Here is a 21,324-nt window from a genome sequence, read left to right on the forward strand (position 1 = left end):
TGTGAAATTTAGTACAAATTTCACAGTGTAGATATGAGCACAGATTCTTCTGAATTTACCTCTTGTTGCCCTGACCATGAGGAAACATGACATTGAGGAGTAAATAGATTCCTGAAAAAGCGGCAAGCCAATCAAAATGGGTCTTTATTGTTGCCACTGCAGCAGGCATATTTCATCTGAAGAGCGTGACTAGAACATGAAGCTGTAAGTCCAGTCTTTTGTTTGTGGTCCATTCAACATCATTATCTCCCTTGCAGAGCTGTAATTACTGTATGGTGAATAGCTTTCCAGAACCCATCATTTCCTGCACTGTAAGCTTGTTTTGTTCGTGCTACAACATAGGAGCTGAGCTATTGTCAATAAAATGATGTTAACAATTTTCATGACAGTGACCCTGGAGAGGGTTTTGTCCCTGTGCCATAAAGAATGAAATGGACATCAATAGGAACTTTGGGGATGAAATAGTCCTGACATTCGCTGCAGTATAAGAGAATTGACATCAGCTACACTGATTGTGAAGGCGAGATTATAAAAGAGCATAATATCATCAATACACTGTACACATATAGGGGGTTGATGTAAGGCTTTACAGTAAGCAAAACACTTGCTTTATTTGAAACAAACCATTCTTTAAGGCTGCAAATGGGTGGGTTCAACTTTTGCTCTGAAGTCCCAGGCGCCCAGGCGATATTGATACGCCAGCTGCTATCTTCTTCATACTTGACTGCAGGTCTGGGGGGGGAGTAAAGCTGGAGCTGGAACAGGGCAACCCTTTAGGGATTCCTACCCGAGCCCTCGCTCCTAAATCACTGTTGAACAATTTGTTTTGTTTTGGTTGAATGCTCAACATTTATATTCACATTCTGAAGGCTGTGTGGAAATAATAAAAAAAATCTGTCTCATATCCTTGTTAATTTAATATAAATACAAAACCTTTGCCATTGCCCCAGTGTACGCAAAGCTAAATAAAAGACTTTCCACCTTAGGGGCAAAGGTACATTAAGTGCTCTCTGTTGTATTTTATTAGCCAAATGTCCATTTTATTCTCCTAATTTAAATGCATATTTAATCTATATTCTCTGGAGAATTCATGTCCGTTATATATATGAATATGTTGTCCTAATTAAACTCTGCAGCAATCCAGACATTGATTAACGTACAAACATCTGTTCCAGGTTTGCTTTACTGTTTATAGACTTGAGCACAAATTCCAGGGTTGAGAAACAGTGATATACTCAGACCCCCAGTGGCCCCCCGGCTGTATCCTTGTTTGTTTACAATCCAGCCATTACCTCTCATCATCATTTAACACTGTAAGTGCTCCGGAGTCATACACAATGCAAAGAGAAAAGCTGAGCTTATTAGAATGTTTGGCTTGTTAACTTGCTAATGGCCTGGGTGTTTGCTCTAGGTTGTCATGAAAAACATGACTTGCGATTTGTCTTTAAACTAAATTTCATGCTCTCCTGATTCAATACTTTATGTCCTTAGGAGGAGAAGGTATGAAGCGTTCTGAGCAAGTGGATCATCCCTGTGTTGCGCACCATACATGTGCCAATCCTGTCTGTTCAGGAAAAACTATTTCAGGAATAAAACTATACGAATGAAAATGTAATTATCTGGGTTTTAAGATCCTTAAAACTTATCCAAGAGTTTTGCTGCTGTTGTGCAGATTTCTAGTCTTCTACTTGTAATTTGACCAATTCAAACTGAATTTAGTGTACCAGGGGCAGGCTATATTTAGAAAAGATGTCAGAGTTGTGCACATCATGTGCTGTACTAACTACCTCTTGCCCACTTAAATGAATGGGCATTTACGTTGAGATCAATACAAATTTGTTTCAGGATCATTTTAAGGCTTTTATTTTGTATTCAGTTGGAAGCTTTTGTTTAGTCACACTATTTGTTGTTTTATTAAGCCGATCTCTCTACAAAGGCTCCAATAGGTTACAATTGACAATTAATACACAATAATGTTACTCTACCTGCTTGCATTTTGGAACAAGTCTCATGTATTTTACAAATACAGAAATATGATGATTGATGCAATGATGCATTTATTGATTTTAACAACCACTAGTGACACATTCTCTTTGCGGGAACCATCACCTTATCGTAGTGGAGAGGTTTGTGTGCCCCTATGAACCTAAGGGCTGTGTTGTCTGGAGCTGTGTGCTCCTGGTAGGGACTCCGATGGTAAAGTGGGGCCCCCATCTGGAGCCAGGCCCAGAGGGAGGGCTCGTCAGCGAGCGCCTGGTGGCCTGGTTTGCCACAGCACAGCCCAAAGAAGCTACGTGGCATTCTTCTCTCCATCCCATGGGCCCACCACCTGTGGGGGGAACCGCTGGGGTCGGGTGAACTGCCACATGGGTGGCAGCAAAGGTCAGGGGCCTCGACGGACCAAACCCGGGTGGCACCTGGGTTCTGATTTTCTGCTTGTAGTTAAATATATGGTTGTACAAAATAGTTGCCAACTACATTGTTGGATAGATGCAATGTTTCAGTCACGGAAACCTCATTGATTTTCTAAATTTTGTAAGATAATAACAGATCTTGTCTGACTCTTTACAGATACAACTCACCCCCTCCCCATCTCTCCACTAACACCATCAATAGTATCTTAGTTGTCTGGCAATCAGCAGACCAAAACATCTTCTAGCAGAATTCTCTTCTTGTGATATTAGCGTGACTTTCCCGTGGCTCTGTTTAAATTATTTTGGAGAATAATCCCTTTTCTTAATTAACAACGCCACTAAGCCTGGTCGGTTTTTGATACACACCCGCTTCTGATTGTAATGCAAGTCACTTGAGGGCATTACGAGCCTGTTTCTCTAAACCGCTGATTGATTTCAATGGGCTTCACATAATTTGACTGGCTATTTAAAGCTTTCAGATCTCATTGGTGGTGGAAAGACAATCCACCAAGCATGCTTGGCTTGTATATTTATGCTTTTGTTTGAGTAACTTGTGGGTCCTGTTAAAGGAATTGTTCAACATTTTTAGAAATACATTTATTTGTCCTCCCGCCAAAAGTTAGATGAGAAAATTGATTCCACCTTCATATCTGTGGGTAAAAGTCTGACAAATCGGACTACAAGCACCTCTAAAGCTTACTAATTAACATGTTATTTCTTGCTTGTTTGTTTAGAACAATAAGTGTAAAAACTAGAATGTGTGGTTTGAGTTTTACAGGAAGGTTTAGTGTTTGATTCTTATTTGTCTGGGTAGAGTATCTTCCTGAATTCTTTGGTGGTTGTCTGGAGTGGCAACCTCACGGTGACGTCAAGTTCCAGGAATTTACCTCTCCTGGCTAAGAAATACTCCATGAAAGAAATGCCACTTTTCGAAATTGTTTTTTATTTGCAATAAACACACAAGATACAAGTGTTAACTACTGAGCTTTAGAGCTTATAGGCGGACTGTGTTACATTTGGACAGAGCAAGGTGCTGTAGCTGTTTCCCCCATTTTCAGTCTTCCTGCTAAGCTAACCGGCTATTAATTTTCTCATTTAACTCTCAACCGGGAAGCACTTTTCTCCAAAATGTTAAACACTAAAAGTTAAAAAATAAGTAACAAGATGAAAATGACAGTTTAGAGTTAAGTTTAGTTTTAGAATTACAGTGATTATTAAGCCAAGTAATAACAGTAAAGTGACTTCATTAAGCAGAGCAGGAAACATCTGAGGTGGTCAATTGAAAGATGGTGTATTAGTGAGTGTGTATGTTCATCTCACAACTTTTGTTTGTGCATTTGTTCTCTTGTGCTTTTTACAATCTCTCCTAGCCAGCACGATTATTTGACTGTGGAGTGGCAGGTGTTAACTACTAGTATGAAAAAAGATTTAACTTTGATTTAAGACGGCAGATTTTTTTTTAACTGATAACAGCTATCTGCAAAGGATTCACCAGATGGAACACAGTTGTTGCAGGCTGTATTTCCCCCAGAAACACCTCCCTCTGTCTTCCTGACAAACTCTCCCAATCTAATAAGTAATCAATACCACTAATATGCCATCCCATCTGACCTTATGCTGCTTACTGAATGTCTTGCATTGGGTCAATGGCTGCCCAGGTAGGGGGAGATTAGCTGGCTAAGTGAGCAGGATGAGGCAGAAGATCAACCCTGGTTGAAGTGTGTTGCTGCCACAGTCCTGAAAGAGGCCGGTGGGAGGCCAATAGGAAAACCTGCTGTTCTGCTCTTCTTCTAGCCTTGGAGATCAGACCACAGTTGGAGTTTAAATGTACGAACACATCTACGCTCTGGTTAAAGTAAAAAATAGGGAATAAAATTCCAGACAGAGTAGAACATCTTTAACCCACAAGTAGGATTTCTTTTATTCAGCTGCACCAGCAAAATGTTTTCTTCCTCATCTTTTAAAAGGTTTCATCGCTCAATTAAATCCATCAATATCCTGATCATTCATGTTCAAAACCGGCTACGTAAATCAATCTAAAATATTCAGTATGCATAGATAACACCAAACTGTACTTTAACTGCTCTTAGGCGCTGATTAGAGTGTCAATTTCCTTCCTCATTTGCTGGCACTACCATTAGGCCATTACATAATTTCTTTATTATATAATCATTATTTTTCCATAATGGCATCAGAGTAGAGGAGCCAAGCTGACAGCCAAGTATCAGTCAGCTCTTATTACCTGTAATTTAAATCAGCATTAATGTTCCCCCATTCAGTGAAAAGCTCATATAGCTGCAGAATACAACTTGCTGAGTTTCAGAAATGATCTTATAGATTCACTTACCTCTTTTTTACAAGAAATAAAAGGCACGTGCAGGACTGATAAACTGACCTTGAATTAACTATACTAACAAAACATGGCTGTAATATTTTAAATAAAGCTAGGACAGCACTCCAATTTGATTGAAGTTTTGCCACACAACTGACGTTTCAGGCAGCACCCTTCTTCAAACGTGTGCCCAGGCAATTACAAACAACAGAAGGTCACTAGTAATATTTTAAGACAGAAACATGACTGAATATAGCAATTTGAAAAAAAGAGGAAATTCAATATTGCCTAAAACACTCTCAGAGAATTGTACTTGGAAATGACCGGTAATTAGGTCCCTGTAAATTCAATTGACTTCATGCCAATTTATGCAAGCATCAATAAGGGTTGAACTGCACAGCACGTGGGTAAGTCCATTAGAAGTGGATATTAATTTGGGTTGAATCACCAACTGCCTCCTGTAGTTGATCTGTTGTTAGCATTTAAACAGTGCCAGGGTGCAGACAGCCAACTTGTACTGAGGAGAGCTATTCCTGTAGGAGCTTCATACACATTCCAGTGCCAAACAGACAGACAACAACAAAGCAGGTTGACAGAGTGCTTAGCATTATCAAAGCAGGTTGGGCTGACAAACACAATTCATGGATATGCACACACAAAATGAAATAGCCGGAATGCAACACATGATACAGGGGACATCCCAACAGAACTAATAGTTACACATGAGACTTTGTTTCTAAACACATTAAAACATTCACTTGAAGTACTAATAATTGACTCATAGATGGTGCTGTTTTGATTTTTTAAGTTAATTAGCAAATATGCTACATGCAAAACCTACTTTTTGTAGTACTCCAAATTCTTAAGCCAAGCCTGAATAATGACCCGTTTATTGTGTATCATTGTGTGAGGTATCGTTAAAGTCAGAAGAGAGTTCCCTTTTCATTGGCGACGATTTGTGTCTGAGTGCCGCGCAAATCCACAGCTGCAAAGAGCGGTATCCACCAGTGCCCCTGACCTGCAAGGAGGCAAGGGCCTGTCATTGCTGCTTGCAGATTTAATTATTATTATTATAATTATTATCATTATTATTAAGAAATATGCTTATCTGCTTTTTTGGCAAGAGTTTGAGAAGTTTGATTTGAGAAGACCGATACCGCTGTTCTGTGCTATGGTACAGTCAGGAGGCGGTTAACTTAACTTAGCATAACAATCTAAAAGAAGGAGAAAACCGCTAAAACCGTTAGCCTGACTCTGTCCAAAGAATAGGCTAGCTAATGTTAATGTTATCATGGCCGAAAATTTGGCCAAGCAGGTTGCAAATTATATTTTAAAAGAACAAGCACAATGTTGTATTTCCTAGCATGTATGACACTTAAAACATAATCAGTTTGGCAACATAGATTATAAAAATAAAGGTTTGGCAATATTCCTCATTTGTTTTGGTCTCATGATGTAGACAGGAAGTAACCATACAAGGTTGCCCTGATTCTGCCATAAGGGCAACATGATACACTTGCCATCACTGGCAAGTGTAAGATTCTCTAAATCTAAAAATGTTTGGTAGATTTGAGTAAGGAATTTTAATGAAAACTGCGCCTACGGGCGCTAGGGGTGTTGTGCCAAAACGTGATTATCTGCCAAAACACTGATTGTCATCCATGGGAGAGTGTTTATGTCCACAATTTAGGCTACTTGGAGAACTGTGTGTTACTGTATGCGTTGGCCCTTCTAAAAAGGTATTTCCACAGTGAAAAAGTGCTGGGTGGGTTACAAATTGTCAGATATAAACTTAAGGATTTTGAGGCAGAAATAACTTTTCGGTGACAAGGTAGTGGCTACAAAGTTTAATGAATGAATTGAACTGAACTAAACCATTACTTTTTAGCAAGTGAAAAAACTAAAATTAAAAGGATAGATGGTTATTGTTATGTAGGACACAGGGCGCTCCGGCTGACAGTAAGTAACGTCTGTTGTTTCTGTGTAGTCTCTTTTACCAAATGCTCCCCTAACTCACAGAGCTGTCTGTCTTTCATGAAGGGTAATAATAATAATAATAATAATAATAATAATAATAATAATAATAATAATAATAATAATAATAATAATAATAGATTTTACTTGTAATGTACTTTACGTTTGGAGCAAATTTCACTGTGCTGCAACTAAGATAATAAAAGCATTGTAAGAACATTAAAATAAAATGCGATACTTGCAGGTTAATCAAAACTCACAATTTCACAAGCAGTCATGGTTGACAGCTGTTGGTGGACCTTTCTGTCCATTGTTGACAAAACAGTAAAGGCAAGACCATAGACCAGCTGTAAATTATTAAGAAAAGAACATCCATGGTGGTGTCTTATTAGTAATTCATTGTGTGGTGTAGATTATAAAAACCTGGTCCAGCATTAACCTAATAAATCTGAAAACAGTGGCAACTGACAAACACAATCGATACCCAGTAGGGGTTAAACTAGCAGCACAGAGAGAAGAGACGGTCTAAGACAGTGGATCCCAATCTTTGTCGCTTAAGTGAGCTTTTAAAGAGAAGAGGTACGTGTGTCTACTCACGGGTTGCATATTATTGGGCCACAAAACTCACAAAAGGCAATGAGGCCTGGATACATAATTAAACTGCAGCGTAACATCTTTATTGGAAGAAGAAAAAAACAAGCAGCTGGCTTATTGTTGGTATAACTGTTTAATCTCCTGGCACCCTGGTATCATGACCTTTACGTTTCCAGAAAAAGGTCCCTGAAGGACTGCAGGTTGCTTAAATGTCACCTGTCTCAGTATGATCTGTGTGTGATCTGTGTAAAAAAAATGTACTTGTTGTCATCAACCACAAGGTGATCTGTCTGCAGCAGTGAAAGACAATTATTTACAGCTATAGGCAGCGTCTTCATGGGCCATCTAATGCTCATGCCATTAAACCCGGACTCCAGATGATTGGTGTACTGAGCAAAATAGTCAGTACCAAAAAAAGTTTGTCAAAAAGGACATTAAGACATACTAGAATTTAGCATGGCTCTCCGAACAGGAACACCTTAAACGATGAGTCAAATCCAAATTGGCAATGTTTTCCCAGTTCTTATAAATATTTCTCTTTGCACCATCTCATCAAATCCACCACTTGAATTTGATCCAGTTTAAATGGTGAAAAAATGCTGCCAAATCCCACAAACCCCTCTAAACCTGCTGCTAATTCCACAAGGGTGTTTTTCTTTGATAAAATATCATTTCCTACCTGCTCCCACTTCACACAATACCAAGATCTTAGCAGAAATGAGTTAGACGTTACGCCACTACAGTTTTGACTGCTTTTAAAATGCCATGAATTAATTGGTGATGACTTCACTAGCTTAAGAAGTAGTGATCAATTTCACTTTATCTTTGGTCTCACTTTGCCAGACCTTCCTCCCAAGCACTTTGGAGGAGGGTCTGGCTCGTCCACAAAGAATTCTGGGATGGGAAAAAGGTGCTGTGGGTTACTGGCATTTCTTTAAACCAATTACAATCATCCTGGACAGTGCTAAGCACTGGGCCGAGCCACTGTGCCACTGCACGATTATGGTGGCCGACGGGTACACGCACTGCATCTTAATGAAACACATGCAAATAGACAAAACATAAGAAAACATCTTCATAATTTTGACAACAGCATTCAGCAAACACAAAGCAAAAATACACAACACAACCAAATGCATAAACGGATTGCAAATACAAAAACATTGTAAAAAGGATCTGGGTGAGAGACTTGTAGACAGGAACAAATATAGAATCAGAGTGAATATACAAATGGTATTTGACTGCAGACTGAGCATTCTGAATGAATGGCCAACATTGATGCAAAGTTAAAGGTTTCTCTTAGAGAGTGGGGTCATTGCTCTGTTAATTATCTGAGAATAACAAGCACCACGTTGTCTGCTGGGGGACTCAGGAAACCCTCTGAAGTATCGTCTGAGTGGGACTGCTTTCTTACAGGTAGCACATGCCAATTTAACTATTTTCCAAATTCCCTGCGCACCTTTGCTGCATCTCATTCCCCCACTCTCTCCTCTTTTATGTCTTCATTTGTCCTGTAGAATTAAGGACCTAAAATGCCCCCAAACAATCATCTTTAAAAATCCTAAACAATTTTAAGTTGAAATAAATAAAAAAACATACACTTTAAGAAAATGACGCAGCACATTCTAATGATGACAGTAGTGGAGACGAAATCTAATTTTTTCACAGAAATTCAAACATTTCTAATCTTAGTATTTCAGCAGCAGCTGAAGGCTCTTTTTTGTCGAAACATATTCAGCAAAATCAGGCTTTGATGGACTCTTCCAGTGGCAAAAAATGTATCATGCCAATAATGTCTGCTGATGCATGTTCATTTGTCTGTTTAATTTATAGAGGGATGCCATTCATGTGATATACCACACCCAATACTTGTAAACATGAACGTTGAAACAAAAACTGAAAAGGTGGAAATGCATTTGCACATGTCTTTAGCAGGATTATGGCAGCAGTTACATGTCTGCCTCCTAAATATATTTAAAAAATTGTTCACTGGTACGATGCCTTTTTGCATCAAAATAACTCCACTGATGCTTGCCAGAACATGCGGTTTAAGCTTTGCCTCGAGGTTGAAATACCAGTGGCAGAACATTTGATTTGAATTTTCAAACCGTCTCTCTGCATCTCTATCAAAAACTATATGGCTGAAGAGTTGATGTATTTTAATTTTGAGCATGTCTATGAAAATGTTTTGAGGCACATGATAAGCTTTTACATCTTCATCTGTATCCTTGGTAACCATTATAAGCTCTGCCATGTGTGTTAATTGTCCAGACAAAAGAAGACTCTTATGTGCCCTTGTGTGTATGTCATGTGAAAATCAAATGTTGTTTACGGAAAAGAAAGTTTATTCGACCTAGTTATCCAATCAAGCTGTAACCTGTAAACATGTCCTGCAGAGGAGCCGGACAGCTGTCGGAAAACAGTCAAGCAGATGTTAGATATTTCTTGTTTACCAAGCCAGTACTTCTATAGCTCTCCACACTACATGATCATTTCACTGTTCATTCCTGAACATGGGAACAACAGTCATTGCTGTGATCACACATATTACCCTATGGACTTCCTGCATAGCTCATACTTTAGATCTGTGCTGCTGACAACACTATTCCCTGTTTGAAAGGTGGCTTTGATGGATATCACCTGCCTGTCAGACTGTCGGCTTGATTTAGCTCCCTTAAGGGAAGTGTTCTTTCTCTCATAATATAACTGCAAAAATGAAAGGCAAATACCAACCAAAAGATGTAATGTCAGGTGGTATTGATTTTGCGTGTGTTACATAATATATGTAGGGACTTACATCAACGCCTCCGGTGTTTATTCTCCTGCTACAAATAGAGGATTGTCAGACAGCCCAGTGTGCAGATGAGCCACGCAGCAAAGCTCAAGCTTTGGGAAATCACCTGTGAAATGCTGTTTACACAATGTTTTTCTTTCTGCCAGTAGTTACTTTGAAGCTGATATGACATTGAATCTGATACAGATATTGTTCTTCTTTTTTATCTGATCACCACAACAGTCTTGCTGGTTGTATCAGCTTTTGAGAGCTTAGTTGTGATTTGTAGCCTTGAGACAAATGTCCTCTTTATGTTTGCTCATTTTTATGTAGTTTGCAGAACACGCAAATGATGTCAGCGACATGAGTGAAAAAAATTGATCTGATGTTCTTAATTGATCTACCCCTTCAACTATGAGTGTCATGTTTTTTGTTAATATTTAGAAGTACAAGGGAGAATGGGCAATTAATAAAAAGCAAAAGAGAGAAGAGCACAAAGGTTTGTCCAGAAATGTAAGTGTTACACTGAGAGAAAAGTGCAACGAATTTTCCTTTTCTGGCAGATTTGAATTGTTCATTGGGTTTGGGATGTGATTTCACAATGCATGGTTGTCTAATGACAAACTCTCTTGCGTCTATGTGGTTTGAGTATTTTTTTTGGATTACAGCCTTCCTCAAAAGAAAAATTGAACTTCTAGGAAAAATGCAAAAAGTACCATGTACTTTCCTTAGAGACGATATGTTGTGCTTTTCTTTAAAGGTTAGAGATTACATGTGCAAATACAAATATGTCATGCAGTAATGTCCTCAGGGTATTTTAAACTATTGGATGAATTCAGAAGACTTTGGCAGCATAACATGACATAGTATTTGTAATCCAAGCCAAAAGAATAATTTGAGTTTTTGCCCACATCTCATAAGTGGGTACATTTTTGTATTTTCCAGAACACTCCCAATGCATGAAATGATCTCTAAATGTTCTTATATACTGTATGTCCTTTGATCCAAGTTATTGTAAAAGACTGCAGTATAGTGATAACGAGCGTGAGCTCAACATGAATCAATTGACTAGTTCAGCTACTGTTAGTCTACTTTATTCCAATAACTTTAATTTAAAGGAATGGTTTTTTTAAGACATACAGCTCCGTGCTCTGTCCAAAGGTAACAAAATCCACCTAACAGGATCTCTAAAGCTCACATTAAGACTTGTTTATTTAATCTCCACTGAAAAAAATTCCACAGTTTTATTGGTCATGCCAGGCAATTCCTTAACCAGGAGCAGTTGCCAGGCAACCAGTGGAGTCTCTAGGTTTTACATCATTAAAATAAACTAAGCTAAGGTAACCTAACTGCGGCTGGTTCCAGATACATATGTACTGTACATATATTTACTGACATGGGTATTGATCTCATCTAACTCTCGGCAAGAAAATAAATTCAAAAATAAAAAATAAAACCCCTTTACATAGCAAGAACCCAGTCAGAGTTCAGTCGAGTGACATGCAGAGCTGCTTGGGGTTTCATTGTAATGCCATACTCCTTCACTAGAACTGGGAAGTGGTCATTCTAAAGGTTTAGCACATAGAATGAACAAAGTGAGGGTTTATAAGTTGAGATCACGCCACTTGTCCCTGGTGCGTTGTGAATGCTGTTTGGCCAGACAACTTTATTAGCTAAAGGGGAGACTGGAACGAAAACCCAAGATACTAGGGTTTATGCACAAGCCTATAATTTACATTATTCCTGACATGTTTGTTTTGCAAAAGTAGGCCTACATCTATTCTTTAATTGGGTAGAGTATTGTTAAAAGTACATTTGAGTGAATCTTTTTAAGGCTACGTTGGACTTTCTGAGGTACAAAAAGGATAGCCTTTTATCTGGTAGTATAGCAATTACTATTTCTCCTGTAGAGCTGTTGCTGCCATTATCCCCAGACCTCCACTTGATTCTGCTTCCCACCTCTGTCCGGCGTAATACATCAATACATTCATTCAGCCTCTTTCTAAACTCAGACGTTAGCATAAGACGCCTTTCATCATTTTTGCTACTGCACCCTGTAATTCTCTCTTCTAAACACAGACAGGCTTATTCTAAAAACCAATCCAGATGTGGAAAACCTGAAACTACAGCGATGGCAACCAAAACCAAATCGTCTGAATTTATGTAAATACCACTTGAATGGGAACCACATTCATGCAGACGTAACCCTTTCATTGTGGACTAATTCCACTCTCATAGGGTGACTCAGACAATTTCTAAAAATTGCCAAACTTGATCAGTTAAAAACAAAATGTCATACATTATATTAAATTAAATTATATACATCATTGAAAGTATGTTGTCCAACATATAAGCACTTTTTGTTGTTCCCAAAACAGAGAAAAAAATTAATATAATGCTTCCCCGTGAAAAAGAAAAGAGAAATTTTAGTTTACGAGTTGTTTTTGGTGCAGGGATAAAATACAAAAAGCCATCAAGAGTATCTGAAATCATGTACAGACACACAAATTAAAACTCCCCAGAACATCAAACAAATCTCTCGCTCTCTGCTTTAGAAAGACATCTGATTTGCAATAACACTGGGAATGAGGAGAACATGTGAGAAGAGTTTCCTCAGTATATAAAGCAGCTGTGGAAAGGGCATCTTCTATTTGATCACCGCAATTTTTAAAAGAACTCAGCTGGCATTAAAGGTGGGAGGTTTAATAGCCACATGAACGGATAGAACATGGCCCATTGCATTAGTTTGGAAACTGCTGATCACAAATGGTGACATTTGCAATTGTCAAGCCGAAGTCTAAAGTAAGCCTACAATGCACATTAGAAAATTAAATTCTCAAGAACATGGAATGCACTCTCAGTAACATTATTTTCCGCATTTGAGATGTGTTCAGATTGACATTACTGGTTTGGTAAAACAATATCACACTCAAGGCTCAGCAGGACATAGTGTTTTTCTTTCTCATTTCATGTGTGATATTTTGTCCATGTAATTTAGGTCTTTCACTGAACGCAGACATAGTAGCCACAGTGGCTCAAGTTGCTGCCCCATTGCCTTCTTTGGCTGAAGTTTCCCTCTAGTCTGGACCAGATAAATAATGATTGCTCTCACTGATATAATATTTCTGGCGATATTATTGTTCTTGCTGCTGTTTTCTCCAGATAAAGCTCCTGTTCATGCCAAGGAATAGCATGTAATTCTTCAGTGTTTTTGAGTAAGAACATTTCTTTTTGTGCCCTCTCTTTGCAGTTATTGTACCTTCAACTGAAGCTGAGGTTGTATCTCCATTACATTCTTACTTGGTTCCTCTTTACTTTCTTAAAATCCATTAATAAGTCCATCAATCTGTTTTTATTAGACAATACATACATTCATACATACATACATACATTCATTTGCCAAAAACAGTGATTGGGCATCTGCAGAAAATGGTGCTTCCATGTTAACGGGATACCACAATAACTAGGGCATCAGGGCGAGTGAAACTTAACCCAGTCAAAAAAATGAAATTATTTGTGCTGACAAAGGCCACATAACACCGTTATATCATATTCATATTTTGGCTACTTTAGCCATTTTCAAAATTCATACATGTTATTCCTATTGTCTAAGACAATTCAAAAATATTTGTAAACATGAACAAATCTTTCCCAAATCAAAATTAGAGTGCAAGAACTTAAATTTGTGAAGGCATCAAGCATAAAGACGGTAACTACTCGACAGATAATGAATTAAGAAAGATGGTATGTAGATGACACTGAGCGCACACAGATGAATGTTCTAAGTATATTCTGTTTCAGAACTACACTGCAATAGAATGAAGCTCAATTGGGTGTGGGAAAAAAAAAAGCATTCTGTGGTGCCACAAAATCAGTCTCCCATCTGTCTGGGGAGCAGGTCCACACTTTATTTTAGATGACATCAGAAGTTTGAGACTAACTTTTCTGATTTCTGGCTTTTAGAGAGAGTTGCTTATGCTACTCTCTCTTATGCTATGTTAACGAATATTGATTGAACTTTACTAGGCCATTGAAATAACAATGACATTCTTAATTTAAGTCCCATTCAAGGCCTGCACATGTTGTATAATACTGTATATACTCTATTCTACTATTTGAGCATAAAATGCACTTTCAATCATATACTGTCAGATGTCAGTTAATGTTTAGGTTACACTTTACTTGAAGGTATCTACATAAGAGTGACATTATAAACAAGTCATGACATAACGCTTCTTTTGGTAAGTGTCATTCGGTTTTGTCATGACAAGTTATGGTTAGGTATAGGGTTCATGTGTCATGTCTTCATGACAGTGTCATGTCACTCTTATGTAGATACCTTCAGGTAAAGTGTTACCATTTTTAGAAGGTACACTGCATGCCATTTCCAGGGCATCATGACGGGTTGGGGTGTGAATACTTTGTAACTGCAATGTGACGGATAAAGTTACACTGAGTGATGATGAATTAGTTTTGTAATACAAAAATCTAATTTTATTGTAAAAGAAAATTGTGATTAAAACTTAATGGACAATTTGTTTTGATAGATCCTCTCCCTGTTGCTCCTGGGCTCCATGACCCTTTTTACCCCATTGGACATTTGATGTTATGTTTTGACATAATATCAGGAGCTTCCCTCATATAAGGGCTGACTGGTGCATATCCCTTGTTGTAGGTCAGGTTTGAAATGTATTTCTGACTCAGAATTTCATTGGAATAATAATGAAGCCTTTGGTCCGGAGTTACTGTTGTGATGTGCTAATGAAAGCGACTTTGATCTAAAATAGGCTGAAACCCATCCTGCATGGAATTCAAACAGTCCTGATCTGCTGAGGTTCATGTCAGGAGCTCAACATGGAGCATGTGCACATTGGAGGGGTGAAAGAGAGAAACATTAAAATTATTGAATGAGGGAAGAACAGCCACAATGTTTTTTTCTCTCAATCTTGCAATTTCCTCCAGTCCTTGACTCTCTTTGTCTCAGCTTCCTTTTTTTGTTCTTTGTTATCCCGTCATCACTCGCACTGAAAACCAATTTCCATTTAACTGAAAGGTTGCAGAGGCATGGGAATTTTAAGTAATTGTCAGTCACTCATTCGTGTTAACTATATCCTACTGTGTGCTGCATATGCTTATAACAGTTCTCCTTACTTCTCACAGTTCAACACCAGCTAGAATCATATTGGCTGTTCTGTTCTGTTTTATTTCTATTTTTACGCTCTTGGTCAAAAAGTACATCTCAAAACAAATGGTGTTTCAATCAGAAATGATATTCAAATTACAGTCAGATACTGTGACAAGTATATAAATGTCTATGACTAAGCCCAAAAAAGTATGATTGAAGTCAAGTGTTACCAAAATGTAAACATACATATAAATCCCACTACAGTGAAGGCCATTAAAACAAAATCTCAGTATATCCAAATTGTCTCATTTATGGTTTCTTATTATTTAATTCTAATTACAGATAATAAGTGTCTCTGGAGGAGGTGTGAGGACCTGCTCTCTCCAGCTCTATTCATTTCTACAAGTACACAACGGGATTGCAACTGCATGGGTTGCAACAGCTTGAATGATTTTGTTTTGCAATAAATTAATGCCTTTTCTGCACGTGTTTCAGTGATTTTCCTCCTACAATCCAGAGTATGAGTCTGAATGTTGTGGAGACACTAATACTGAGTGTAAATGTGGGTGTGAGTCAGTTATTGTTTGTCGGCTGATATCTGTGATGGAAAGGGTATTTCTCTGGAGTTGGCCGATTAAAAGCTGGTACAGAGTAATTATCACTGTCTCATGTTTTTTTTTCTTTTACATTTACAAAATAATAAAACATCAAAGAGATTTATTTAGAGATGGTCCGATACCATTTTTTGCTTCCTTATACCGATTCTGATACCTGAACTTGCGTATCTGATCCAATACCAGTGAGTCATATATTTTATAATGTTTTAACAGCTGTATACTACTGTCACTGTATGGATGTGATATGCTTTCTATCTTTGTTGTTGGGCTGGCTCAGGTTAAACTTTTTGTAAAACGTGAACAAACACAAACAATCAATGCCTTAGTTTATTATCCAGTTTGACAGTAAATTATAACGGGAAAAAAACATACTTTAACGTGAATTTAGGACTTTATTACGTGGTATTGGATCGGTGCATAAACTCCGGTACTTCCCAATACCAATACAAGCGTTCTAGGCAGTATCAGAGGCAATACCGATACTGGTTTTGGTATCATAAAATCTCTACATTTAATATAAGCTCTTGGTCCTTTTATCAAATTTTGTTATTATCAAAGTCTGGAGAGAACTAGACCATGCAGTTTGGCATGGTGGTTATTCAAATTCAAAACTCAAGATCACTACTTTTTTTTTTAAAATATTTTCTGATACATCATGTGTTTGCCCTCAATGTCTTAGCTGTCTGAGCTAATAGTTTGATTTCAAGTATATAACATTTATTTAATGCATAAGAAGCTTGTTGAAAAATACACCAATTTGACAAAGAATAATTCACATGTGACAATATCTTGGTTATTGATTTACTAACTAAAACTAACTTATATATCATATTTGCTGAAACCGACCCTATGTTCAAGTAGCACTACATTAAGGGGGTCATTTAAAAGAACAAAAAAAAAAACCAGCTCCTCAGGCACCACCAACAGCCTGTAGTGTGATTTGCAAAAATCTACAGCTCCCTGTTCAGATGCACCAATCAGGGCATTCTCTGTTGTGGGGGGAGGGGCTTAGTGGACCGTTTTGGGCTTTAGAAGAAGGTGGGGAGAGACTGAGAAATTGTCGATGTTCAATATTTTTGGGTAAGTCCTAATCACGGCCAAAGACAATTTGACCAATATTCCCTAGCAGCAGCAGCCATCTTCTTTCTTTTCAAGTAGCAGGGCCATCCTGACATCCTTATGTTAAGCCCGCCCACCAGCTCTAGACATAATGTGATTGTCCCGACCAGAATTTGTTTTTTCCAGCTCGCAAGCCAACGGAGAGTTTCTCTGACCCTGGCTGCAAATTGCAATTGCTGCCACTAAGGTTCGTCTAGATTTCTAGGCTACATGTTTGTACTAAATGATCTGGATTTTTTCTTCTCTGTACATCCAGTTGTTATTTTTAAATTAATTTGTTAAAGAGGCTTGCTCTAGCCAAAATGTATACTGATTTTCCTTGGCTTTTATTGGACTATATTTCTAGACTCAAAGCTCTATCGTGTCCATTTTGTAATTACTTGTTGACCTACTGTTTATGTACATGTCAAGGGAGACAAACTGTTCTTCACACTTAATTTGAATGTATTTTTACAGAGTAAAAGCTCACCATTTAGGCTTTTTGACACCAGATATTTGGAATTCATTGTAGGGAAAGCACAGGTGTTACGACTGTTATAACATTAATAATGTCTTAGTAAGCCATGACAGGTTGACAGTGAGCTAACAAGCACAATACCAGGACCCTGAAACTGAAGCAGGTCTATAGATTTCAGCCATCATTGAATTTTTCTTTTTTACTTTCCCCTGAGATGTCAAAACTGTCTTCAATGAAAAAGAACTATCTAGATAATTTAGTTACAGCAAACCTATATACCATACCTGTATATGTATCCACAATGATCTCTAACAAATCACTATCCCAGAAATATTTTTTGTTCCTCTCCAAACAGAACAGTTCACCCTTTTTAAGGCCAAATTGAACCAGAGCACATGAACTCGAAGATGTTCACTCTAAGAGGATGTCCCTGGACTCCTACAAGGGCTACGTCACTGCCTCTGGCAGAACTGTAAGCCCCTGGTGTTTTGTCACCCCACCCAGGCCATTTATTTCATGTCTGTTTGAATGAAACACATAATCTAGGGCAGGCAGTACACAATGCATAATCCTGCTATTGCAGCTGAGGTGCACCAGCCCACTCGCCATTCATTCTCCCTGGCAGACTGGACCTTCCTATTTGTGTGCAGCTGGACCCTTTCATTATTTACACTTGAAATGATAATGACATCATGTGTGCACAGCTGCACTATTTGCATCCACATGCAGCTGAATTTGGGTGACAAAATGAACAGGTGGACACGGATCAGGAGATGTGGAGGTTATCTGCTTCTGTGATTTAATAACAAAAGTTGAATAGGAAATACCATGTGATAGACTAAGTCAGAGCCAAGGAACATTCATAGTTGGATTTTTGTAAGTAAAACTGTATAACCAATTTTGTTGATGTTCCTGGGGAGGGGCATCTCACTTTAAGACTGTACCATTGTTTCTCCACTGAGTAAAGTTGAAAAGGTTGGAAGGAGATGAATGCCAGTAGCCCATGTTATTATTCTGTACACTTTGTGCAGACATCAAGAAGAAGATAAGATGATTGGCAAAGGGGCTGAGAATAGCCGAATATAACATTTTATTTTATCTGAACAGGTTTAACACATACAGATATATCAAGCAAGCACGTACACTTACAATCATGTCAGTGATATAATAATGTAAAAGAGCCTCTTAGATAATACAAAACTTGGCCAAACATATGATCAAGTTACATTGACACTGCATTCTAATTGCTGCTTGTCTGTTCTTGGATGCCGCTCAATTCACACAACACTCAGTCAGATATGACAGAAACACTGATATGCAGTTCTATGAGGTGGAGATGATGGCATTTGGTAAGTGTTTTCCACCAAACGGGGCTTTTGATGAGTGCGTCAACCTCAAACAATGCTGTCTTTAAACATCTAAATTCCATTTCCACTAATTTGTGTAGAATCTTTCTAGAGGCATTTGGTGTCTCTGGTTTAACCACAGAAGTGGTAGAATTTGGCTATTCTTAGAATAATGGAGCAATATTTTGCAGACACTGGCTCTTTGACCAACGTTACCATTCAACACAGAAAATGCAATTATATTTTGAGAAATTCCCCTCTAGATTATGAAATGTCTATTTACATCAACTCGACATGTTTACTGTTAGTTAGTCCCGACAGAAGACATATTCAGTGTAGCTTGTCCAGATTTTGTCCTCGTTTGGATCATTGCTGGTGTATGCGCAGGTGCCTGTGGAGCTGCAGGCCACCATGTGGAAGCCCACCTCCGTCAGCTTGTCAAATGCCTGCTCTAGAAAATTATACTTGAGATAGTACCGAGATGTGTATCTCTCCGGGGGCCTGTCCGGATCTCTGCTCTCATTCAGCGTGTCCCCAAACACTTCTTTGGCCAGGGCAGTCTTCCCGCAAACCGTGATGCGCGCTACTCTCCTGAATTTGGCATCGGTTTGGATGTCTCTGCCAATGGTGTACGAGCCGCGGTAACCTATTGTGATATAGCCCGACTTTCTGGAGTCCAGGGATGGGGAGCGCATGGCCCCGCTGACCGAGAAGGCGCGTAAAGTCTCCACACCGCCGGATGATCCGCACTGCTGCGCACCTTCCTCCGTGTCACTCTGGCTGATCTCCTCGCTAATTGAATTGTCCTTACTCACCCGGGGGCTGAGGCGTTTGGCAAGGTCCCGCAGCTGGAAAAAGTCAGCCTCCCTCTGCAGGCGACTTTTCTCGGGGAAGTAGTCCGGGAGGACCAAGTTCAGGTCTCGGAGATAATCTAGGATGTAGCGGAACAAGAACCCGTCCCTGTCCAAGAAGAAGCGCCCTTTGCTGTCTCTCGCCAACTCCTTGGGTGACTTCTTGCTGAACATGTTCCACAGCAGCGAGTCTGGGACGGCGATGAGTGTTTTATGTCTGGTAACATAAACCTGTCCGCCGACATTCAGCTCAATAATCTCGGAAAACGGGGAACCCGAGTCACCGCAGTTGGACACTCCGCGCTCTGTGTCGGCCAGTGCCATCTTCTCTGAGCCTGCACTGACGTGTGATCAGTGGAAACACTGACCAACTTAGTGACAGCGGCTTGTTTATGAAGCCTGTGCTCACCACGTGCGTGGGTGCGCGTGCGTGATGGGGGTAGACTGTAAAATTAACATTTAACTATAACATGACTGTCTTGTCAACATATAAGCAAGCAGCCTCGTGTGACCGTGCACATGCAGATCTATCTCTGTGTGTGTGTGTATGTGTGTGTACGAAAGAGTGAGACAGAGAGAGAGAGCATCACTTAAAGAAGCACCCACATCTGATTATGTGTCATTTGTTTTTTCTTGCCGTCTGGCATAAATAGGCTAAATATATCACATCTTCTGATGATTATTTAATTAATTAATTATGTTTGCCTTATTATTATTATTTTTTTTTTTTACAAATCAGTTGGCCTTAGTTATTACAGTTTTGAAATCAAGAAATGGTTGGAAAATAGGGATAGAGTGACACCCAATGCAAATCTAATGGAAAGGCAGCCTTAACCCTCAAACAGCCCTTTGAAGAAGTGAGGACTTCTACTGTGAGGAAGTAATTCTACTACTAGGTGTAACATTCAAATTTGTACGTATAAAAGCAAAAACACTCTCTTTTATGGCTAAGATGTTGCATCGACTGATGCATGGTATTAATTCCCTGAAGACCGTTGCCTTAACGTCACCTATAACCTTTAGTTGAAGTTTAGTTCTCGTTATGTGACTGCGGGAACAGATCTTGAAAAATGGGAATTTTTCTTTTGTTTTTTTTTCCAATTTGTTTGATTATGTATTTACATTTATTTGAAATACACAGATCAGTCATTATGTCACCACACTGTTATATATTATACACAGACACACCATTGCTGTCTCTATCCAGTAAATTACAGTATCTCCATTGAAGTGTTGGGCAAACTTCAGATGTATTTCATTTGTCATTGTTTCAATACATATTTAATAACCTTGATAAGATGTTCAGTTGGCTAGAAGGAAGAAATGTAAAAGTAAAACAATGAGATTGACACACAAGTTTTATGAGTGGGCTTGAAGGAATTAAAGGCCAAAAATCAAATCAACACAAAGACCACTGGACAGGAAGTATAATGACAATATTTACTGACGCTTCTGATGCGCATAAATTAAAAGAAAAAAAAGAAAAAATTAGTCTGTATTCTTGGAAGGCCTGATTTTCCACTACATTTGACATAGATAGTGAACAATAATCAATAAATACTACTCCTGCAGTTAGAGAGCAGTGATTCCCAACAGCCACTTGTATCCCAGGGTGCACTCCTGTAGTTGCCAGAGGACATGTAAAGCATGACTAATTAGCTCAACTAAAAGTAATAATTGTAATTTGATAGAAAAAATATTATATCTATTGTGTATATATAA

At 38.6% G+C, this 21,324-nt stretch overlaps 2 protein-coding genes across 2 annotated transcripts in view; one reads left to right on the forward strand and one right to left on the reverse strand.

The window, feature by feature from the left end:
- acod1 (aconitate decarboxylase 1) overlaps positions 1–21,324 on the forward strand; it is a 25,696-nt gene continuing 4,372 nt past the window's right edge. The window contains exon 1 of the mRNA XM_034884675.1: positions 1–204. The gene's annotated coding sequence lies outside the window, so the exon portion shown is untranslated. The remainder of the gene's footprint in view (positions 205–21,324) is intronic.
- On the reverse strand, positions 18,916–20,030 carry kctd12.1 (potassium channel tetramerisation domain containing 12.1). Its single transcript, XM_034884679.1, has one exon. It carries the CDS (start codon positions 19,924–19,926, stop codon positions 19,060–19,062), a length of 867 nt encoding a protein of 288 aa, XP_034740570.1. The 5' UTR covers positions 19,927–20,030; the 3' UTR covers positions 18,916–19,059.

The sequence above is a fragment of the Etheostoma cragini genome, chromosome 11, assembly GCF_013103735.1.
Source record: "Etheostoma cragini isolate CJK2018 chromosome 11, CSU_Ecrag_1.0, whole genome shotgun sequence".
Classification (NCBI taxonomy): domain Eukaryota; kingdom Metazoa; phylum Chordata; class Actinopteri; order Perciformes; family Percidae; genus Etheostoma; species Etheostoma cragini.

What these genes read in the sequence shown, in the direction of transcription:
- kctd12.1 (XM_034884679.1), bottom strand. Translation starts at nt 19,926, where the DNA reads ATGGCACTGGCCGACACAGAGCGCGGAGTGTCCAACTGCGGTGACTCG.